The 25040-nt window shown below is 41.3% G+C and overlaps 2 protein-coding genes across 2 annotated transcripts; both read left to right on the forward strand.

The window, feature by feature from the left end:
• Positions 1–4430: 4430 nt before the first annotated feature.
• On the forward strand, positions 4431–8902 carry LRATD1 (LRAT domain containing 1). The gene is made up of 2 exons (XM_017871412.1): positions 4431–4904; positions 5922–8902. Exon 2 carries the CDS (start codon positions 5958–5960, stop codon positions 6834–6836), a length of 879 nt encoding a protein of 292 aa, XP_017726901.1. The 5' UTR covers positions 4431–4904; positions 5922–5957; the 3' UTR covers positions 6837–8902.
• Positions 7062–22979, forward strand: LOC108529236 (uncharacterized). Its single transcript, XM_017871413.1, has 2 exons — positions 7062–7615; positions 21471–22979. Exons 1-2 carry the CDS (start codon positions 7174–7176, stop codon positions 21476–21478), a joined length of 450 nt encoding a protein of 149 aa, XP_017726902.1. The 5' UTR covers positions 7062–7173; the 3' UTR covers positions 21479–22979.
• Positions 22980–25040: the final 2061 nt, after the last annotated feature.

Genomic DNA, 25040 nt, shown 5'->3' on the forward strand with positions numbered 1-25040 from the left:
GAGCAAACAGTGTGTCTGTAATAGTGACCCATGCCTACCCAGGGAAGTTCAACCATCACTGATATGGGGAAGTGGGCCCACACAAAAGGCATGAATTCTCCTAAAATCGGGAGAGGACACAGAGAAAAATGAATGCTAGGTGACGATATCTTTGTATAATCCACCTAAAAGAAAATATTACACCAATTAGTGCTAAAGGTTTTGCCCAGGGAGCATTCATGAGTCTTTAATGGTTCAATGAAAAGAAGTTATGAAAGACACTTTAATAGGAACACTCAGTTATGGGAAGGAAATTAGAAAACATGGAAATGTGGAAGTCAAACTTGGAAGAGGTCACTGAAGAAGAAATTAATAGCCAGAGTGTCAATACATGCATGCAGGTTAAGGGAAGTAGGATACCAGCTGTAAGGAGTTTACTGGGAGGGATTTCCCAGGCCATTTTTGTGCTCTACAAAAGTAGAAAGCAGGCAAGATGTTTAGAGAGCTGGGTAAGTTAAGTCACATGGAAGCTGTGAAAATTTCTAGAACAAATAGTAGGGAGATATGGGGTAGTACCTAGAGGTCACAGATGTGTTCATTAGTTATTTCTTTACATTCTAGGTGATGTGAACCTGCTGAAATGCTGCAGGGATTCCAGGTAAGTTAACTTGACAGTGAGAACAGATACAAAGAGAGGAGGAGGTGTGTGTGTGTGTTGTGGGGAGCGGGCAGCGAGGGGATTTTTATTGTTCTGAGATAGGTCTAAAATGAAGGAGAGTATATCAATCAGTACAGGCTAACTGCTGTAATAAATAACCACACAATTTTGGAGTGACTTAACCCAAGAAGATTTATTTCTTCACAGTCCAATGCAGTTTTCTTGGGAGGGGAAATTATCAGCTCTACACAGTCATTCAGGAGCCCTGGCCTTCTTCCATCTAGTGGCACCTCCATCTAGTAGATCCTAGGAGTCCTACCATGAATCCTCTACAAATGGCCAAATGGCAAAAGAAAGCTCTGGAAGATTGTGTTAATAGTTTCAGTTTCAGGAGCAGCACCTGGGAGTGGCTTATTCTACTTCCACCCACATTCCATTTGCCAGAACTCAATCACAGGGCATAGGGCAAATGACTGCAGGCATGCTGGGACTTGTCATTTAGCTGGATGCCCAGAAGGAAGGCAAATGGGATTGGTGAAGCCATATCACCAACTCAAATCCAGATGGATACAGAGTATTCTTTAGCTCAGATCGGGGGGTATATTAACTGCCCAGGGAGAGGGAACAGTTCAATTCATTAAAGCATAAAGTGGGACATACAATTTTCCTGAACCCTTACTCCAGGGCCAATTTTAAAGGATGACAGTTTGAGCCAAGGATCTGTTCAGTAAAATTCAGAGAAGAGTTTTTCGTATAGTGCCAAAGAAGCAACAGAGAGAGAGAGAGAGAGAGAGAGAGAGAGAGAGAGAGAGAGAGAGAGAGAATACACCAGATGGCACTAGCAGAAAAGATCACATACATTTGACTGACTCCTAATCACTCCCCCATAACTTTTTTCCCACACAAATTCCTCACACCAGGAAATATTCGTTTAAAACGATTAAAAATCCTTCAGGGAACCCCCGCACCACTCCCTGCCACCACATGATTAGCCCAGGGGGCTCACACGCTGAAATCTATAGAGAGCTTTAGGTATCAGAGTATTTGAAGGATAGGCAGGGCTCTCACCACCTTAACACAGAAGCAGTCCTACACCCCAGTCAAGGAACCTTGGACACTATCTATTGCTACCTTTTGCCTGAGGCAAAGGAGAAAGAGAACTGCACAGCTGTCATAAACAAGTAGGGTATGAGACCTCTGTCTTCCACCAAGAATAATAATAAGATAGCCTTGACTGAAAGCTCACTGTGTGTCAGACACTATGCTTACCTGTATGAACTCACAACAATTCAGTGAGGTAGCCACTGTTATTATCTCTTTTTTACAGATAAGGAAGTTTCTTGATGCCCACAAAGGTTAAATAACTGACTCGAGGTTACCCGGCAATAAATGTTGAAAAAGAGTTTAAATTAGTTTGCTTTCAGAGTTTGTGTTTTGGACAACTATATTCTACTTTTGATAGCACTATATTTTCTCCTTGTGAACGCAGGCAGGATGGAGTAAAAAATAAAAGTCAAAACAATTTGAAAACAATATTTTGTGATGAACATAAAACGTTTTCTACAATCAGCATCCCTCATTCGACTGGTATATTTCTTACTTTATTATCTGATAATTGCCAAAAGATGACAAAGTGTAGATGTATTTTCCTTAGTTTACTTTTAGCTCCCTTTATTTCAAGCCTCACAGTCAATGTGTTCCCTGCCTTATGTTTCAAGGCGGCTCCAGGTTATTTTTCCTCCCATGTGATTACAAAAGGAGTTAGCCTTTTAGCCTAGCAGGGGGAATGAGAGGAAAGGGAGAGGCAAAAATTTTTACTCTTTAGGCACTATATCTCCAACAACTGACAACATTTTATCTTAATTATGCTTTATAGTATTGGAATACTAAACAAAGAGGAACAACCTGCTTACTCTGTAGTCTGGAGCAGAATGAAACAGAACACATAGGACGGAACACAGCAAATGAGCTGTAAATGTTTGTGCACAAGGTTTGATCTTGGGGATGGAGGGAGGATTTTTTTTTTTAAGTTATTCAAATACTGAGTTGCTTTCCAAGAGTTCTTCTCAGAAGTCAATAATGAACTCTTCAGACACCCTTATCCCAGACAGCCCTGAAGTCCAGTTTATAAGAAGACCAATAACTCACTTCTTGATCACTAAAGCTGCTTGTTCAATTCTCTTGACTTCAGAGCCAAAATGAGTTATTACTTATGGCAAGTATTAAAAAGGCCATCTCAACCTGTTGTCAGTTCCATGAATGACAACTTGTTTTCTGATAACTTGCATGCACATGGACAATAGCCAAATTTCTAAAAAGATTTAGGTACATCAAATGTATACAGATGATCATTTAAAACCATTTTTTCCAGTGATATTTTAGCATCTAATTTGATAAATCACTGCATTTTGAGGCTGTGGGGGTGTACAGAGACCTTCAGAAAGTAAACATAGACTGGAGGCTTAGCGGTTTGAAGATATTCAAGCAGAAAAGTCTAGCAAAGAAAAAGGGGGGTTGTAATATGGATCAGTCTCCATGTAACCTTGAGCCAATCAGCTAACTTCTCTGGAACACCAGTTTTCTCATTTTATGAAACAAGATTTTATTCAATAAACACTATAATCTAGTGAAACACTGGATCTGGTATCCCATAGGCTTGGATGGATTGCTGGCATTAGTATTGGAGATTTTGTTTCCCTGTTTGTTACAATTCGGATATTAGTGAGTACCCTACAGATGAACAATGGTTAAATTGTCTACTTAATTTACTCTTACGTGCCTGCCCACGTATAAGTGGTCAATACAGGCTGTTTTCATTTTTACTCTTACTGATGGAACCCACTGCATGGCTAGCATTGGGAAAGAGGCCCAGAATACAAGGTTGTGCAGAATGCAAGTCTACTCTCAACGAATTCATTTTGTAGGGAAGAGGTGGGAGGTTCAACTAGGAAGCATCAACTTCCTCACTGGGAAAGAAAAGAGGCTTCATAGAAAAGTTGCTGGAGTCCAAGCTTAAAGATGAGTAGCGTTGGGACCAGAACCAGATGTCTAAGAACTCTTTGAGGCTTAATGTTAGGAAGTTTTGAAATGATTGGTCCGTTGTATATACGAAGTTCATTTTTTCAACACCCAATATTCAGAACACATTCATTCATTAACTTTCCATCCAGAAATGTAATCATTAACTACTGCTGCACCCTCCTTTCCCACAAAACCAAACAAAACTTGCTAAGGAATCCCAATTCTGAGGTTTGGAAAACACTTTTACGACCTACTCTCTGCTTCCATGTATGAACTCATATACATAAGTTGTGAGGTATTCCTCTTATAGTCAGAAGACTGGAGGCCAATATCATAGGCACAGCTGGGGAACAGACTGGCCAAAGCTCAGGCTTTTGAGTGGCATTTGACACCAAACTCCTTTTAAACCGGGCATGAGCTCTGGGTCAGCAGCCTCACTCCAGTCAAAGAAGAGGAGCCAAACTTCGCAGGCGCAATTTCGAAGACGTCTGGGAAAGGGTCTTTGATCCAAGGACCAGCCTAGGGGCATCAGGAACCAAGGCTCTGGGGGATCCCAGCAGGGCCCAGGCGCCCGCCTCGAACAATGTCGCTGCCTGCCCCGGACCGCTCGCAGTGCCTGGGCCACACTGGGGTGTCCTGGGGTTTCTTCTCCATACCTAGACTCAGCTTCGCCGCCCGAGTCTGTCTTCCTGGAACACGGAACGCGGGCGGACTGTGTTCTCAGTCACAATCAGCTCGCATGACCCGGGGGCGCGGGCGCAAGCTTGCAGCAGCTCCTGGCAGAAACCGCCGCGCACCCCGCCTGTGCGCACACCTCCGCTCCCGGGGGCGGTGCGCGGTCGGGTGTGCGGGGGACGGGGCGGGGCGGAGCGGAGCGGAGCTCACTGGAGGCCCGCCCTTGCTCCCCTCCCCCGCCGGCGGAGATTGACAGGGCTCGGGCACCCGCCCCAACCAATGAGCGCGTCCTGGGGCGGGCCCTGGAACTGGCTGCTCCGGCTACTTAGAGTCGTCCGCGCGGCGGTGGGAAAGCAGAGCCGAGCCGGGACTGTCCAGTGGGAGCAGGCGGGTCGGCCAGCGCAGACCTGGTGGCGCACGGGCGCCGCACTGCACGGTTCGGCGAGGGGTAGAGCGGAGCCGCAGCCCCACGCGCAGCCCAGGACCCACTCGCCACCGCCGCTTCCGCAGCACCCATGGGGACCACGAGACTTTAAAGGAGTTTGGGGTTTCGGGAGCAGGGAAATCACGGGTAGGGAGAAGCGACTTTCTTTGCCTTGGAAACGGTTTTTCTTCGTCCGATTGTTTGGATCCTGTGCTGGGTAGGAGGGAAAGGGGTCTTTGGGCTAAAAGTGGACCTCTCTACACACACACGCTCCCACCCACACCCACACACATACACTGCACAGGCTTTCTCCATCCTTCCCCTGCCTCTTTGTTAGGTTATTTTAGACAGAGCAGCCTCGCCCTGGCGCAGTCCGATTGGCCCTGATGGGGACAAGGCAAGAGAAGTAAGGGGCAGAGTGCACCTGCCTGTGAGGGCAGGTGTGCCCGGGTGCTTGGGCGTACGTGCAACGGCGAGCGTGCAAGTGTGGAGCTGAAATTGTGTACGAATGTGTGGGGTCTAAGTGTGCCACTGTGTCGTCGCAAAGGTTTGTCATCATAGGTGTATGTGACATTATACACCAGTATACCAGCTTGCCCGTGTCTGGACTCCCAAGTGTCCAAAATGTTGCTGGTGTCAACTGAATGCCTGAGAATGTGTCCGACTGTCATTGTGCGAGCCACTGTAAGGGGAGGAAGAAAACCTAGTGCAAAACTGGGAGGTGGGCTGGAGAGGGTGGGGACAGAAATGGGAGCTTAGCTTGCTCCCAGCTTACTGGCCTTAGGCTCCCTTCTCCCTTTCAGCCCACCCCTCCGTCCTTCCTGGGCGTCCGTCTCCCACGCTACCACAATCAGCGCTGTCCTCCCCACTGGGACCCCGCAAGCTCTCCAGCCAGCCTGGGTGTTTTCTTCTGGGAGTTGGACCGGGTTCCCGGAAGGGGTCGGAAGCTGTGTCGTGGCGTCTGCTCTCGCCGGACCGGTGGCGGCTTCTCCGCCCCACCTACCCCCGGGGAGTCACGGAGGACTGGGCCGGAAAGGGTGACTCCGGTGAGGGCACGTAGGCGAGCCAGCAGGTCCCAGGGGCACTGCACGTCTTGGGGAAGGACACAAAAGAAAGGGGCAGCCAGGACTCTGACGACGTCTCTGTCTCTCTGTGCCTCCGCAGATCCCCGCTCCTGGCCCTCACCTCGCCACCTCATTGATGGGCAACCAACTGGACCGCATCACCCACCTCAACTACAGCGAGTTGCCCACAGGGGACCCGTCGGGGATTGAGAAGGACGAACTGCGGGTCGGGGTCGCCTACTTCTTTTCGGATGATGAGGAAGACCTGGACGAACGCGGGCAGCCCGACAAGTTTGGCGTGAAGGCCCCCCCGGGTTGCACCCCCTGCCCGGAGAGCCCCAGCCGCCACCACCACCACCTGCTGCACCAGCTGGTCCTCAACGAGACTCAGTTTTCCGCCTTTCGGGGCCAGGAATGCATCTTTTCCAAAGTGAGCGGCGGCCCTCAGGGCGCCGACCTGAGCGTCTACGCGGTCACCGCGCTGCCAGCGCTCTGCGAACCCGGAGACCTGCTGGAGCTGCTGTGGCTGCAGCCCGCCCCGGAGCCGCCCGCGCCCGCCCCGCACTGGGCCGTCTACGTGGGCGGTGGGCAGATCATACACCTGCACCAAGGCGAGATCCGCCAGGACAGCCTATACGAGGCGGGCGCGGCCAACGTGGGCCGGGTGGTGAATAGCTGGTATCGCTACCGCCCGCTGGTGGCCGAGCTGGTGGTGCAGAACGCCTGCGGCCACCTGGGCCTCAAGAGCGAGGAGATCTGCTGGACGAACTCGGAGAGCTTCGCCGCCTGGTGCCGCTTTGGCAAGCGGGAGTTCAAAGCGGGAGGGGAGGTGCCGGCCGGCACGCAGTCCCCGCAGCAGCAGTACTATCTCAAGGTGCACCTGGGAGAGAACAAGGTCCATACCGCCAGGTTTCACAGCCTGGAAGACCTCATCCGCGAGAAGCGCCGCATCGACGCCAGCGGCCGCCTGCGAGTGCTCCAGGAGCTCGCCGACCTCGTGGACGACAAGGAGTAGCCGCCTAGGGGCTGCCGGCCCCTCTGCCTCCCCACACTTCGCTTCCCTTCCCTTCCCCGCACCCGGACTTCGCAGTTGGCGGTTCTCAACCCCTGCCCCCCAAGCGCGTCTGCTGCCGGTGTCCCGGGCCCAGGCTGCACCCCCGCACCCCCAGCCAGCGGCAGGAAGTCTCAGGAACTGCCCCAGGGCCGAAAGGGCGCCGCTGCGCGCGCCTGGCCGACAGCCACGGTGGTGGTGACGGCGCTGGGAGACCCCGCGTGCCCTTTCCCCTTGAGATGTAAACCGGGGACGGAGAAGGGGCTGAGGGGAGAAAGGATATGGCCTCCCTCACGAGTCCATGACCAGTGACTGTGGCCCGACCCGAAAACGACCCTCTTCTCAAAAGGGACCATCACCGCCCCGAGCGCGCGAACAGAGACCGGTCGGAGGCGAGAATTGGTCTTTTCAGGGCACAGTTCAGCTCCTCTGTGGATGCGTCCCCAGATCGCAGGATTTCCAAGAAATCGAGCCTGTCCCTTGTGCACTTGGGAATAATTCCCCAAGACAGCACTTCGGGATTCCGGGTTATCCGGAGGCTGCCCGGGACTTTTCCAGCTCTCCAGCCCCAGGTCTCCTGACATTGTGTTTCAGGCTGCGGGCTAAGCCAGACAGTGTTTGCCTCCCGTTCTTTCCACCGAGGGAAGCGAACGCCACCCCCACCCGCCTTTGCCTCCGAGTCTCCCTCGCTGGCAGAAGGGAAGCCGACCTGGTCCCGGGAGGAAGATGGCGCAGCGAATTCGGTGAGGACAGCCGGCCCCGCCCCCGACAAGGAGCTCCCTCGTTCACCTGGTGTCTGGGAACTTGAATGTGTGAAGGGCGCTTATTGTTCTGAACCCTTGATTGCTCCCTCCTCGGGCTGCGTTTCAAAAATAGTCATATTTTTAAAGGAGTTGGAGGAGAGGGAGGGGGAGGACATGGCACCATTCCAGAAACCAGCATTATTACAACACCATAGCCAGTATATTTAGTTTGGCTTTTCCTAACAGAAATCTTCAACGGTGGGGCAGTGGAAATAAAGTTTGAAAAATGAGAGAGCAGTTTTCCAACTATGTCAACAAAGCCTATCGTGTTGATGTTTTTATTGACCATTTTAGCAACATGCTAATAAAATTTCAAATTGAAATTTTTATTTTCATGGCTTTAATCCATGATAGTTTAAATATTGGGGGCCATTAAGAGTGGATGTAGCTAAGAGCTTAGCTAACATTGCCTTTTCACTCTATTTTTCTCAACTATTGTAAGAATTCTGTTTTTGAATATTGTTAATTTTTTGGCTTTCAACAGCAGCCCTAGTAATGGTGGAGTTGTTAATTAATGTGTATATTGTACTGAATTTCTGTCAGTTAAGGGGTTCACTGCTTTGGTGGAAATTGGTGGAAATTGCTAGCAGGTTCCATGATGTTTATTTTCTCCATGTTGTATATCATTACCATTTCACATTTGCATTTCTATTTTTCTTCCTCTCCTCCTGATCTCCTTAAAAATGAATCTAGAGTTGGTGGCTTTTCCCCCCTCCTCTTTAGCCAGTTCCACAGTTCAGTTCTTCCTGAAACCAGGGAAGAACTTGTAGGATCAGGCAAATGTGTGTTTTTCAAAAACTTAGGGCTGGGTGTGAAACCCCTTCTGTGGACAAGGATTTGTAAACTTCTCTCCTCCCGCTGCGGCCCCAGCCTAACTGATAGTTACTTGATTCAGTGTGTTAGACACTTATAGCATCTATGTCTCTTTCAAGGGAATCTGTCAAATAATGCTGTTTAACTAATTGTTGCAAGCAATTGCATATTAACAGCTGTGATTTGATTGGACAGCAAGTATTATGGCCAAAGCCAGTTTCTTGGCATTTCAAAAATAATGCAATAAAAACTAGTTGAGGTTAGCTGAGACTGGAAATGCCTTTTCATGGTACATGATTCACTTCTATTTTTTCTTTTCTTTTTTTTTTTCTTTGGTTTTCATCCTGGATTCATCCCCTGATCTTAAAAGGTCAGATCAATGAAATATGAACTAAAGTATTTTTCTTAAGCCTATTGAGTGATTTATTTTTTAAAAAATGTTTAAACGCATATGCTTTTCTTTCAGCACAAACAACAGCAAAACTTTTGTAATAACTAACTTACCTTTGCATGTATGAAGAACTGAAAGTCATTTATTTCCCTTTTTCCTCTTTCAAATAACAGGTGGCAGATCATAAAATGACTTCTTTATTGTATCTACACACTCCACATTCTTTACTGTGTCCTACTACTGTATCTTGGCTCCCTGCTGTATTAAACACCATCTTAAGCATTTGTTCCTGCAGGACTCCTTCTTGACATTTTGTCTTCCACCTCAAAATCACTCAAAGGGTGGGACTTCATGAAAAGCAAATAATTAGTCTCTATCACACTGAATACTAAGATTTTTTTCCTCTGATGGTACACAGATTTCTCTCTCACTAAGAGGGTCACTCTCATAGAGGAATGTCTTGTCAGTTTTATACTTGCTAAGGCTAGACTGACAATAAAAATGAGTTGGGCAGTTCAATTAGCATTCGTTACTATATTGGCCTATAAAGGATTGGGTTGATGATAATACCTCTACAAATATGCAATAACAAAACAATAGTTATGAAAGAAACTTGAAAGTTTTGCAAGGTTTCTCATATTCCTGTTGAAATTATCATTTATTATCTCTTTGTCAATGTTAGTAAGGTAACCCATGACAGAATAATTTGAGTGATAGTTCATCACGCAGAGGATATGACCAAGATATTACCTAATGGTTTTATCCTGGAAAAGGTGTATATTTTTAGGGCATTGTTAACAATGTGAGTGAAACCAAGATGGTGCAAGTTCCCTTTGCAGATGGCATGGGCACACTTGATTTTTATTATGAGTGAATGTAATCTTTCTGTATTTTACCAGAGTTACAGAAATTACCTGAAAAGTTTCCTAACATTTTAATAATGTTAGGGGTTGTTTTGGTTTTAGTTGTCCTCAAGAGACCACAGCTTCACAGTAATGTCCATGATGTTGGGTGTGGCTAAGTTGGGGACTGGTTCTGTTCTGCCTGCTCCAGTGTAGAGAACAGCTATATTTATACTGCATTCTTTCTCAACTTTCAGGTAGTAAAAACAAACTATGATTTAACAAAAGAAAAAGAAAAGACAGGTACTTTTACTTCAAAGAGTGCTTTGGTCCACTTTTATTTAAACCAAAAATCAAATAAAATAAGGAGGAGGGCTGGGTATACTTTAAACAAAACCAGTCCTGAAATGCTGTTATTCTCAAAGTACATTCCAAACAAAAAAAATATATAGAATTTACATATGTTGCATTTTTAAGTATGAGTTAAATTGATATAAAGTGTTCCTCGATGTTAAAAAATGTAAGATATTGTAATGACAGTATTTTTAAAAAATAATAATATATATTATAGTTAGGAAACACTTGTGCCAGATTAGACCATGCAGCATAGAAGCACCTGTATGACTTACTTGTTTGTTTTTTTTTTACTTTAATGTTTACCTTCCCCTATGTTTAATTTTCTGTGGTGAATACTTTTGTTAGAACTTGACTTTTAATTTTCTTGGAAAATATGCTATTAGTGTTTACAAAATAATGATTTACCTGAATAAGCAGTATATACTAAAAGTCTTCAAACATACTTTATTGACTACTTATGTTTTGTGGTATGCATCAACATCCCTAAGAGTTAAATGTCTTAGTCATCCAATAAATGGAACAGGGTCAAGTTCCAATGAAATTAATACTAATTGCACAATCATAATACAGCAACCTAATTTTCTTTTATTCATAGGCATATCTTTAAAACTTTCTTCTCTTTTTTGAACAAATGAAGAGAATCCAGTTAGTTTTTGCCTTTCAGAGGTGATTTGCCATGTGCACAAAGGGTCTGCAGGTGAAAAGACAGACTTGTTTCTTGAAACATCAAAAACTGAATTTAGAGAATGGTTATCTAACACTCAAGTCAATGTATTTTTTTTGAAATTACTAGCTATTGGTATAATATGCATATATGTACATATTTACATATACATAAACACATGTGTACATTTACATATATGTAAGTACACATTCATATACATGTATACACATGTATATATATCTGTGTGCACATACATTTTTGCCTATAGCTAGCAATTATTTCATTCAGATACACACACACACACACACACACATACAGGCTACTTAAAAACAAAATGGAGAGTGATTTGAGATATACAAAAACAGGAAGAAAACCCTGGCAGTCATATAGCTAATGTATAACTGGACAGCAAGCAGCTACTCGTAAAGCTAACAATAAACAAAAAGAAAATGTGGGAGTTATGCAATTAGTTTTATTCTCATTTTTGGAAAAATATGTTCCTGATTTCTCTAACTAAAAAGAAAAAAATTCAAAGGAAAGCTGTAAATATTAGGAAGTAACTGAAAACTAAGAAGAAAGATAAAGTGGGGAAGCTATGAGATGATATAATGAGCTAATAAGCTTTTCAACAGGGGACACGTGTTCTCCCTTCTAACCGAAGACACTAAAGAGAAGCTAAGATCCTATCTTTCAAACATTTAGTAATTTATAAAATCCCATTATTTCATAACTCAAAGTTTACCTTTGAGGTTGTATGTTTACCTCATTTGAACTTGAAATAGAAGAGGTTTAAGTATTTGAATAAGCTGGGGAAAAAAAAGGAAAAATAGTCTTCCCCGATCTTGTCACTGACGGTGACACTGCTTGTAATTACTGTATTTTTTGGCAGAACACTCAGATGAATGGCTTCCTATGCTATGGACTTTTATCATTCTTTTTGATGGCTGATAGAACAAGCACACAGTAGGTACTCCATAAATGTAAGACTATGGCAGCCGTCTAGTACAAGTGCTTCTCACTAACTCTTAGTTACCAGGAAACCAGAAAGCCCATCACTTGCCTTGCTTGCAAAGGTGAGACTAAAGAAATTTCTCTACTAAAAAAAATACAAAAACTAGCCGGGCGAGGTGGCAGGCGCCTGTAGTCCCAGCTCCTCGGGAGGCTGAGGCGGGAGAATGGCTTAAACCCGGGAGGCGGAGCTTGCTGTGAGCTGAGATGCGGCCACTGCACTCCAGTCGGAGCGACAGAGCGAGACTCCGCCTCAAAAAAAAAAAAAAGAAATTTCCCTAAGCAAAATTGGCAGGGTCTTTCCACCTCAAAAGGCTCATGGAAGTACACCTTATGGGGCTTAAGGCTAATTTCAGCTGAAGGGTATTTGGAATATTTGATTTGCTTCTAGCAGAGAAAACAAAGAATCCAGGAAAAGCAGAAAATGTTCTCTTGTCATTCAGTCAGAAAGGGAAAAGCAAACTCATAGTTCCAACTGTAACTTTCATAACTTCATCTCCCATTCACCTCAGGGAGAGATTTTTCTCACGTGAAGTCACAAGATTATTCCTTCAGAAGGAAGCTTATTGTAGCTCTTGTTAAAAATTTTCTTCGGTTTATAGGAATAGATTTACTAGATGTACACTTAACTCTGGGAAAATTAGATTTGATGGAATTTGGTCATAGGTGTTGTTAATAAATACACATTACTCATTGATATATTAAAATATTAATTGCTATGCCTCTTGGCTTTTATAATTCAATTCTTAATATGAATATGAGTTGTGAACTTTATTTTGTCCAAAGGATAGATGCCTATGAAATACTAGGTATTAATAGAATCAATGTCCTAAATTTCAAGCATAAAATGAATGCTTCAGAAGTTACTTTGAGCATCATTTAATGTTTCAAAAAATTGAAAAAGCTCATATAAGGCTATTGCTTATATGTATCCTAAGGAAATTCTTGCCATCAGTGGGTGATATAGACATTAATGTTCTATTTGAGAGCTTCTTTATTATAAGTACACTGACATTTGCTTTAGCAAGTAAGTTATTATTCTAAATTCAGTTATTTTCCTCATGACAGTCCTATGACATACCAGCTCTTTGCTCACTTCCAAGTCCACTGTAGATTTCAGATCCTGCAAGGGGGTGAGCAGATCTAGGGAGATCATACCCGTGATGACTTTGAAAAACATCTCAACTCCCAACAGCACTCACTTTATTTCTTCCCACCTTTCGCTTCTCAGTGCAAGTGTCTGCCCAGGGGGTCTGAGCTAAAGGGAAGCAAGGCTCAGAGGTAGGACTGCCAGATTTAGCAAATAAAAAAACAAGAATCTCAGTTACACTTGAATTTCAGATAAATTATTATTGATTTTAGGATTATTGTGTTAGAATAAATATGTTCCCTGCAATATTTAGGTTGTTTGCACTAAAGCTTATCTGTTTATCTGAAATTCAAATGTAACTGCATGTCCAGTATATTATCTGGCAACCCTTCTCAAGGATAACTTTATCAACTCTAAGAAGCAACAGAGTCCCCTGACTTTTTGGAGCTGGCAAAGGACACACCCCCTACCCAGAGCATTGAGGTCCTGTGAGATTTTCCATGTGTCTTTTAAGGCCAGAGTCAGATTCAGGCCCAGGAATGAGCACATTGTGCAGGAGAAGCCTCAGAAGGGTTCACAGCCCCCATCATCATTGAGAGAGAGTTGGTTGTGTGTATGCGTGGGTGCGGATGGGTAGGTGTTTCTTACTCTCTTGATTCTATTTTATAGGAGACACCATCCTTTACCTGGGGATATGATAAATACTTTCCTAGATATATTCAGGAATGCTGTATGCTACCGTTTTTTATCCCACCTGCTATTTATTCCAATCTGGATTGTCACTTTACACCTGGCTATTTCTATAACTTCCTCACCTGTCTCTACCCCTCTAGCTCTTCTATCCAAACACCTGTGTCTATAGCGCTGTTTCTAACCACAGAGTCATCACTGCCAAGTAAAGGCTGAGCTCCTTAGTGGGGCAGTCAGCGTCTTCTGTGGTCTGGCCCCTATCTTCACCAACTTGCATTTCCTTCAACTCTCAGCTTACACTCGGGCCACACAGGACTTTTTGTAGAATATGTAGTTTTCCTTCATACTTCCTTGACTTTCTATGTTGTCCCCTTAACCTGATTACCATTCTAAATTCCTGAACAGCAAACTCTTATTCATCTATGCTTTATGGCCGGGCTCCATGCTAGCCCCTCAGGTGGCTTTAGTCATTTTCTTTTGTAGTTCCCACTGTAATTTGTTAACACCCCCAGACTCTCTCTTCAACTACAAATACCATTTATGTCTGTCTCTTCCTAGGTCTATTGGGGAAGGCTCTGTGACTTGCTCTTTTTTTTGCTGCTGGGAAGTCTAACACTTGCAGTAGGTGCTAAATGAGAGTCTATTCACTCAGTGGAGGAACTGGGGAAGGTATGTGAGGAATACTGCCCAGCATCTCTCTAGGAGGTAAACCATGGTAGGAATGGGCTTACTGTGCGTATCAACTTATACAAGATTCTCCTTAAGAACCATACAGTAGAAATTTAGTTTCTATTTAGAAAATAAGCTGGAATGATGTGAACCTTCATTGTGGTATATTACACTGCAAGTGATGGGAGATTAGCTATACAGAGTTTAAAAGATTTCTCCATCCTGGGTATACTGGTACAAACATTTCTTCTTGAATGAACTTTATGAGTTTCATTACTATGGAAATACAGATTTTTCTCTTCTTGGTCATTTAATTTCTGCCCAGGTGAAGTAGCTTTGGGTGTTGCAAATTTCGAAGGCACCTGAGGTTTGATTTGCAAGAATTAAAGATGAGACTAGATATTTCTTGATTAGATCACTGTAGTGAATGGGCTGTAGACTGCCAGAGATGTTCAGTCAGTGAAGAAAGAGTCTCCTGAAAACCCAAGTACTGTTTACCTTCTGGAAAGTAAAATCTCTCCCAATCTTAGTAAGCAAATTCACCTACATTCACCTACAGCGTGTATTGGGGGAAAAAAAATCACTTTGCCTGACCTTCCAGTAGGGGGAGCAGAAGAAAAACAGCCTCCTTTGACTGACGGTTGGACCTCCAGGCTGGTTGAACAGCTAGAATAATTTGAAATGCAATTGAGCACTGAGAATGTAACTACATTAATGTCTTATGAAATATATATGCTTTTATATTGATGTGTTCCTTGGAACTCCTAGGAGGAGCACCCCTTACTTTTGTAGGGAGTTATTCTCTTAGCACCTCTGGACATTTAATTTAGTTTAATCTGGTTCTGGACATGGTTAAGCTTACCTGTATCTAAGACAAGCTACTTTAATTTGGGATTTTAAACCACGATATCCTTTTGAGAAAAAAAGTGTCAAAATTCTAGAGAACTTCTTTAGAGTGAAATATTATTACTAATTTGGGATTCGAATCCAGGTAAATAGGGGTTCTGGTAAAACATTGCTTTTGCCCTGAGAGCAATTTCCAGAGTAGACAGTGGAGGAGATTTTTCATTATGCAGCCTCACTATTCTGATGTCAGAAATCAGTGCTCCTTGCATGTGTCCGCTTTATTTGTGTATAATTTTATAAGACAGGATCTATGAAAGAAAATGGGAGGAGAGGTAGTTACTCCATCCTTTACAGGCCAACAAAACAAAGGCTCTAAACCCAGATTAATTCTGCCTATGTTACTTCCTTACAGCCTTTAAGGGCTTTCTATAACTCATAAGATAAAACCCAGACTCCCTGGCAGCACGCAAGCTCTGCTCCAGTCTGTCCCGTACTCCCCTCCTCCAACCCCAGCTCCCAACCTCTGAAGCTTCACCCCCTGATCTTCACAGTACATTCTCACTGGGAGGCATCTGTACTGGACCACCTACCTTTCCCCAAAAGCCTAGTGATTGTATGCCTTTGCTCAAGCTGTTTCACTTGTATGGAACATTCTTCTCCTCTCCTTGGCACATGTAAAAGTCCTGCTCCTCCTGAGTCCTGGTGAGAACCCTGTTCACTTACCAACTGTTCTGTGAAGCTTCTCCTTTTCCTGCAACATTCCCTCCAAAAACAGCTAAAACTAGCCAAATTCATCCTCTCCCATTTGAACTTCTGGTGTAGCACTTTCTTCAAACATTTAATGATCATGCCACCCATTTAATATTCCAGTTTTCATCCCCTAAACTATGTCAAACATAATCTATTTAAGTTAATGAGAACCTGATTGCTTCTGAAATAGGTGTGAGGAAGGTGGCTTGGTACTTTGATCTTTCATTGGTTAGTAACTAGTATCTGGTGCTTAGTAGGTCCTCAATCAATGCTGAGTTAATTATCTGAATCTCATTTAATTCAAAAACAACTATTCTACAACAAGAACAGTAAGTTATATTTTCAAATTAATGTCCTAGTGGCAGATAAACTCCTTAAACATCTGTTGGGTCCCTAATAAAGGCAAGTTTTTTTTTTGTTTTTTTTTGTTTTTTTTAATTTCACGTGGATATAAAGCATAGTCTAGATTTCAAGAACGAGACAGGACAAAGGAGACAGGCCCACTATTAGCTATAATCCATTACAGCCTGGAATATAGGTAATTACCCAGGTATAAATTGTAAAAAATTACCATAGGAGGTCAAAGGAAGAAACACTTGAAGGTATACCTCAGCTTCAAAAATCAGTCATTGACTGGCATAGAGTATGTGGATGATTCTTCTGAGATAATTACACAGTGTTGTTAACTTTTTATTATTAGGTGGAAATATGGATAAATATACCTTCTTGTTATTTAAATATAATAGACTATCTTCTGTCATTGTATATTAAATACTATTTTTAGGGTGAGTTTGGTCTTATGAAGTCTGGAGAAGTACAGCTTAAATGTGTTTAAGTGAAGTCCTCTTGATGTTGAACTACCAAGATCAGATTATTAGCATTAGATTTACCAATTAATTCACCTCCCAGTGTATATTTGTAGACAGGGTCTTTGATTGATAGATGGATTGGTTGCCTAAGATTCAGTTCACAGGGTTGGGACAGGTTCTTTAATGGGTAACTGTGAACATACAAGAGCTTCTTGGAAGGGGGCTGGACCCAAAGCAGAGATGAAGTGAGAGGATAGCCTCACCCAAGGAGAGAGGCTGAGCTGATAGACAGGAAGACAGGGCCACAGGCCAGTGCTGAGGAGCTAGGGGAGCTACAAAGAGAAAGAACAAGCAGGATGTTGGAGCTATGAGGACAACTATCAGATGCAGTGTATAGAGTGTTTCAGGACCAAGACCCTTTTCCAAAGTAGAAATAATAATTGAGGTGCGACAATTGCTAAAAGAGAATTAACAACTCTAAAAACTAGTATTGGCTCACAATCTATATACATATTTCAATTTTAAAGCATATTGTGTTTAATTTAAAATGGCCTTCTGAAGGAAAAAGCAAAACAGAAAACCTGTTAACTTTGACAGTATTCTTTCAATATAAATAATTGCATTTCTTTGAAGAAAAACAAATCTGAGCTTCTTGTCCAAAGAAATCTTGAATTTGCTCATGTGTTTCCAATGGCCTTTGGCACATAGCATCGGCTCTCTAAATGCCTCTAATAACTACAGTAAATGTCCCTATGAAATTCGGCACATCATACAAACGAAATGTTCTTTCTTGTGTGCAATTCCCATTTACTTTCAGAAGGAGAAATTCCAGATTATAGACAAAGATTGATAAGTTTGCCAAAATATCCAGGTATATGACCGTCAGCTACTGGACTACAATTCCTTAATGTTAATGAAATACAAAGACAAACAGCTGACTTTATGCATTTATTTTAATAAGACTGTGAAAACAGTCCATTTACAGTGTACAAACCCCTTGTCTTTTAAAAATGCTAGATGGAATCTTTTAATAAATTAAATTTATCTGCCTGTCAAATCTGTCAAATTGACAAGAACTCTCTAGGAGTATTGCTGATGTTGTAGTTCTACTTTTCCAATAGAATTACATTTGGAATTTAATAAGGGCTGCTTAGAGGAAGAATATCCATCAGAGTAATTTTAAGTAACAAATATTTAAGTCTCCAACCTTATAGGACCACAATGATTTTGTTTCCTTTGAAAAACCTTTTATTACTTACAAGAGTGTCCTGAATATCATATTTGCTTATAATGATGAAATAATGTAAGGAGACAACTAAGTCTACATCATCAGAAGAATAATTATTGACATTTGCTCAGAAATGTGTAGCTTACATAGTCAATTGTCCTCATGACCAACCTTGTGTCTGTCAGGTCTCACTGTTCCCAGCATACAAATAGGGGCACTGAGGCTTGGAAGGGGAAAAACACCCAACTCAGTATCACATATCTTGAATTTAGTAGAACCAGCACTTTAACTCAGGGGTTCTGATCAAAACATTACATCTGTCTGAACCTTATAAGATTTTCCTGGAATAATCAAATGTCTCCCTCCACCTTTTTCTTATAGAACAAAACCCATTTAATGTTTTCAGTGAATGCATGGGAGTATTTATATCAAAGTTCTAGTAGTGGCCACTTAATAAAGATGAGCTCTTAATTTTTCAAAATGATCTACCTTAGAGAGGTAGGTATCAGGGTATTCAAAAAGGCAAATCCATTCAAACTCTGGACCAATTGTGTAACACACACTAATCACCTATAATTGATGTCCAGCCTCCTGGAATGAAAGTCTCAAGTACATGTTCAAATATCAAAATGGAATCAAGCCTCAATTTTCAGATTCTTTTGTTTTTCATCCTCAACTTTAGAAACAGAGGTGCATCTGTTGGATAATAGTCAACGCATCTGTGTTGGTAACCAGGGGTCCAAGGTAATTCTCAAAGGACTTTTCATTTATTCATCAATAAATACTATGCTGTTGATCATGTGTTGGGAAAATGTCTTTCAAAATAAGCTGAACAAGAAAAAATGTCAATGCATAGCATGCTTTCAGTTTCTTATAAGAAGTTAAATATTCTGGATAAAAAGCATATTTGCAATTTTAATTAATTTTAATTAAAATTTTTCCAGCAACAACCTGCAATTGTTGTACAAAATAATGACTGTTTAGTGAATGGCCAGGCCTAACAACAGGGTAAATGACATGAGACAGGCCAGACACAAATCTGAATGACAGACCTATTTACACATATAAAGATCCCTATTTAACTTAGCTAGGAGAGCATTACCATGAGATGCTGCAGTAAAACAAGTTACCCATGACCATTCTCATGAAAAAATATCTGGTATCCATTTCTAAATGAGATTAGTTGTTCCTCATGAACCATGAACTCACTGGAGATCAAATTAGACCGAAATAAATGAAACCCACTCAGTAAATTGTCTCGGAGAAAGATGGTATATGGAAAAGGACACTGGACTTGAAAAACACATGGTTACACATCCAGCTCTTTGCTTCTGGCTGTGTGATCTTAGACTAGTCACTGCCCTGAGCCTCTATCCCTCAGCCTTTTAACAGGAGACTATGAACTCTAACTCACAATGTTAGGATGAAGTTAATTAAATGTCTATAAACCTGTCCACCCACAATGCTTTGTACATAAAAGGCAATCAGCAGACATTAGCTGAATTAAGTTAAAATACTAAGTGAATTTTCTTTTATCACTGAGATTGCAGGTTTCCTAATTTTTGAATGTGTTTTATTTGTCTCCACTTAGGTGATAAATCTTTGGAGAGAATGAGTCTTCTCTTACTCATTTTTTAACCCCCTTAGCAGAATTTCAAACACGAAGTAGTTCAAACACTTCTCGATACAAGTCAAAGGGCAACTAAAATTGTATTCAAATAGAGGTGCTCTGAGGACAATGAAAATGGGTGTTTCTTAGAATGAATATATGAACTACTTGCTATGGACTCAATATGTGTATTCTCCCCAAATCCATATGTTGAAATCCCAACCCCCAAAGTGATGATATTAGGAAATGGGGCCCTTGGGAAGTGTTAGGTCATGAGGGTGGACCCCCTCATGAATTGGATTAGTACCTCTATAAAAAGACACTTAAGACCTTGCTTTTTCTCTCTATTATCCATGTGAGGATATAATGAGAATATAGTAATCTGTAACCATTAAGAGGGCCCTCACCAGAACTTGATCATGCTGACACTGTGATCTCAGATGTTCAGCCTCCAGAACTGTGAGGTATACATTTCTGTTGTGGATAAGTCACTCAGTTCATGGTATTTTAACCCAAATGGACTATGACACTCTTCTATTAAAGGAAGTACAAATACTTCCTCCTAATATTTTATTCAATGACTGCATCTGAGCTGCACTGAAAGTCTAAAAATAGTACCCACAGCTGTGTTCCCATGGCCAGAGGGTTCTCCAGGCATTATCCTCCTATCCTTCACTGAGAGCTATTGCACTCTCATCTATGTTCTGCTTTTAAGGACTTCCCAATGTTTACAGTTAACTTCTCCGCCCTTTCAACTGAAAACTCTATTGCAAGGTTTATCTCTGTTGTATATTGGAGGAAGATCTTACATGCGTGACTCTTTATTATAAAAGTTATGTTTTTATTTGTGTGTTTACTCAGACTTTTAAAAGTGAGAGGAAATTGTATAAATATTGTATTCCTCAGTCTGTAGAGGCTTCAGTTCCTCATAGACTCTGTCTCCCCTTTGGAGCCTCTGCCTATTTCATTAGCACAGCAGTTCTCAACCTTCTTGGTCTTAGGGCCTTTAAATTATTGGGGGGGCCAAAGAGCTTTTGTCTATGTAAATTATATTTATCAACATTTGCCATGATAGAAATAATACTAAGTTTTAAAATATTAACATATTTTAAAATACCAAATCACAAACCTATTACCTGTTACATAGTGATGCTTTTTTATAAAAATAACTATATTTTCCAAAGAGAAAAGTGAGAAGAGTGGCATTGTTTTACAGTTTTGCAAATCTTTTTAATGACTGTTTTAATAGAAGACAACTGGATTCTTATGTCTGCCTTTGCACTCAAACTGTTCTCATATAACACATCTTGTAAACTTTGTCAAACTCCTGTAAACACTTGTTTAAGAATTAGAGTAGAAAAGCCAAAATGGTAGAATTGTGAAAATGGTTTTCAGCTTGTGCATCCTGTAAAAGAGTCTCAGGGACCCCACAGGATTCAGGACCACACTTTGAGAACCACTGCAATGAGATCTTGCCTAGCTTTCCAAGTAGCCTCCAACTAGCTTTTCCTGGTGCTCATACTCAGGACGTCCATCTGCCAAATAACCACATCAGTGAAATACACATGCAACTGGCATGAAGTAATACAATCAAAACTATCGTGTTTTTTTTAATCCTACATTTATTCATGAAGGTAGTTTCTCCCCTGTCACTGGGTAAAGTCAGGCCAGTTCATTAACTTTTTCTCTTCTCTCTTAGGTAACAGAAAGTTCTGTGGTGCTCCAAGTTGCAGAAACAAAATCTCAAGTGGTGCTTGGAAAGCCTATACCCTTCAAAGAGTCCATTTACAACTTTATTAAAAGTCCTGGGACTTGCCTCTTTCTCAGTGGGAACAGTTTTGCCTGTCTTCACTTTTTGACCTATGTTGATAACTCTAGACCCCACTCCTCTAGAGCATGTGCGTGTGTAGGGGTTAGGGGAGGGGTGATGTAGAGAGGATGGTGGAGGAAGGCTGGTAAAGCAGTCAGGAAATGTATGACTTCATTGGAACTTTTAATAAAAACATTGTGTTTTTCCTGTGCCTAGCAGAATTTTAGAACTGGGTCTTTGTCTCCTGGATGCTCTCAGGAGACTCACCAAGCAGCAACCCCTGATATTGCAACTGGACCCCTCGACCTGGATGAATGTATTCTTTTCAGCAACCATATGCTCCCTCCTGTTACCAGGTAAGGTAAGAAGCAACTCCTCTGCCTAGCAGCTCTGCTGGGTGAAATATCAGGAGATCCCACCCAAGCTTTCTCTTGCATGTAGCCTATATCCAACATGGGAGCACAGGCTAATCCTGCAGTTGGCCAGCCTCTTGTCCTCTGGATATCCTGGGAGTGAATCCCAATGAAGGAATCTCCAGTGGTTTCCTGAAGCCCTTTGTGCTAGGCCTGAGGTGAGACAGAACTGCCCCATCTTACGCCCAGGAGACCTGGGAGGACTCACAGTGCACCACTGTCCTCAAAAATTCTCTCTCCCTGTAGGCTGTGGTCTGAATCTTTGTGTCTTCCTAAAATTCATATGTTGAAATCCTAACCCCCTAGGTGATGATATTAGAAGGTGGGGCCTTTCAGGAGTTGACTAAAATACGGGGGAAAAGCCCTCACAAATGGATTAGTTCCCTTACAAAATAGGTCCAAGGAAACTTGCTCACTTCTAACACCATGTGAGGACACAGCGAGAAGGCATCATCTATAAGCCAGAAAGCAGTCCCTCACCAGACATAGATCTGCTGGCACCTTGATCTTGGACTTCCCACCCTCCAGAACTGGGAGAAATAAATGTATATTGTTTATAAGCAACACAGTTTATGGTATTATATCATAGCAGCCCAAACAGACATTGTGTTTCCTCAATGTTGGTTTAAGAGTTGTCTAAACCAGTTTCCCTTTATTATACTGTGGATGTTTCTAGCTCTCAGTATAGCATTCCACCTCTTTTCTATCTCTAGTGACTTAGTCAAAGCATCTAGTTGAACACCCTGTTATTTAAAGAAACTAGCATTCACTGGCTCTTCCCAGTTCCAGGGACTCAGGTGGCTACATAATTTGTCCTGTGTCCTTGCACTTAGGAAAAGTACTGAGAGCTCGTAATTGGTTGTATTTCTTAGGATATTTGCATTTAAACTAGAAGTAATGCTTTATTTTCTTGGTATAATTTGTCTTACATTTTTGAAAGTAATAGCTATTCATTAAATTACATTTGAAAATGCAGGAAGAAAGAAAAAAATTGTCTATAATTCTACCACTCATATAAAACCACTATTCACATATGTGTACTTTCCTCTATTAACCTTTCAAAGCATATCTCAATTTTAATTGTATTCACACAAATACAATTTTATATCATACATTTTACTTATTAATATGCTATTAGCATCACCAATGTCAATATAAACTCCATGTAAACATCAATTTAATGGTTGCAAAGTATTATATCAACTGGATATGCCATGGCTTATTTAATCACTGTATTTATTGTTAAATATTTGCATTGTTTACACTGTTTAGTATTGAAAACCATGCTGCAGTAAATATCTTTGGATATATTTTTCTTTATTTCGGGTTATTTCCTTAGAATATATTTCTGGATATGGAGTCACTTAGTAAATGAACATGAAAGATTTTAGGATACACACATACACATTTATGTGCATATACACACACTGTTTTGCAAAAAGCTAACATATGCCTATGTTCATGGCCTATCACAATCATTGATCCGTGAAATTTCACATTCTTTATTGATTGACTTCTTTTTATTTATGATCTTAATTTTCATCCCCCTCATCTTCATCATAGGACCCCAGTCTAATTTGCTTAATATATATCTCTCTATTTGTACATCATCATATTAGCGAGAATTTTTATGTGTACGTACTGTAAATGCACACAAATGATGATGTTGTGCTATGGATCTCATGGTGTTTCTCTTTTTTTCACCTAGCACTTGGTTTTTAAGATCTATTTACACCATAGATCCATCTCAGACTACTGAGTGCTGCCTGATTTGCTTCTATGCATCCATTATGCTGTACTTCTCTAACTAGTAGGCTTCCCTGGACTGCATCTAGCTCTGCACTACAACAAATAGTGCTGCTATAATTTTCCCTGGTCCTTGCCACCTCATGGGTATGGTGTATATGTATGTGTGTATATATATAGATACATGAGAATGCTAGGCCATAAGATATACATACACCTATCTGTACTAAGTACTGCCTGATTGCTTTCCAGAGTGATTCCTCTAGTCTGTGTTCTCAGCAGCTGTGCATATGAGTCTCTGTAACCACAGTTCCCATCCATACTTGGCATTATCCATCTTCCTAATTTTCCCACTCTGGCAGTTGGAAAGTGATATCTTATGGTTGTTTGCATTTGTATTTCCCTAAATACCAGTGAGTCTGAGCATCTTTTCATATGTTTATTAGTCATTTGTGTTTCTCTAATCTGATTTGCCTGTTTATATCTTTGTCCATTTATCTGATAGGGTTTTCATTTTTTCTCATCATAAATATTAATAACATATTTTACATTTTTGATAGAATTTTATATTTTTTTGAGAAAATCTTGTGGTTTTGTTTAATAGGTTGATTCACAGATGTTTTTGTTATATCTAAGTTGAATGTACATATTGTAAATTGGTGATAAATTTATTTTTTGATAAATGCTATTAATTTTTATATATTGATTTTATTCCAGTAGTCTTGGACCTTTCTTTTTGTTTAACTTTGTCAGTTCAATCATATTTTTTAAAAAATAAATTCTGCACATTGGAGGCTGAGGCCGGTGGATCACAAGGTCAGGAGATCGAGACCATCCTAGCTAACATGGTGAAACTCTGTCTCTACTAAAAATACAAAAAATTAGCCGTGCTTGGTGGCATGTGCCTGTACTACCAGCTATTTGGGAGGCTGAGGCAGGAGAATAGCTTGAACCCGGGAGGCGGAGGTTGCAGTGAGCCTTGATCACGCCACTGCACTCCAGCCTGGGTGACAGAGCGAGACTCTATCTCAAAATAAAATAAATAAATAAATAAATAAAGTCTGGTTTTTCCCCTAGAAATTGACAGAAGCTCTTTAGAAATTGGGAAAATTAGCTCTTTGCCTTAACAAGGCAAATGGCTTATTAGCCCTTTGTTTGTGAATGTGTTACAATTATTTTGCCTATATTTTGGTGATTTTGCCGTACCATTATGAAATAGAATGTATCAATGTTTTATTTTGTATCCCGCTTACAAAGGCCCTTTTTAAAGAAATTATCTTGTGCTTCATTCTAGTAGGTTTATATTTTCATTAATTCAGTTTTAAATATTTCATTTATTTGCAGTTTATACTGTTATAAGAAGTGAGGTATAGATCCAAATTTATTATCATATTAGCTACACAGTTGAATAAGCCCTCTTTCCCTATTGATTTGAAATGTCCTATTTATCATATTCTACATTTTTTCATCTATATGTGGGTCTATTTCTTAATTTTATATTATTTGTCATTGGTCTGTGTTTTAATGCTTTCAGTTTAGGCCATAAAACTTACTGTAGCTTTAGTTATCATTTTAAAAGCCAGTAGGACTGATCATCCCTCAGGATCTCCTTTTCACAGTTTTCCTGCAT

This window comes from Rhinopithecus bieti, unplaced genomic scaffold, assembly GCF_001698545.2.
Source record: "Rhinopithecus bieti isolate Rb0 unplaced genomic scaffold, ASM169854v2 scaffold_4781, whole genome shotgun sequence".
Classification (NCBI taxonomy): Eukaryota; Metazoa; Chordata; class Mammalia; order Primates; family Cercopithecidae; genus Rhinopithecus; species Rhinopithecus bieti.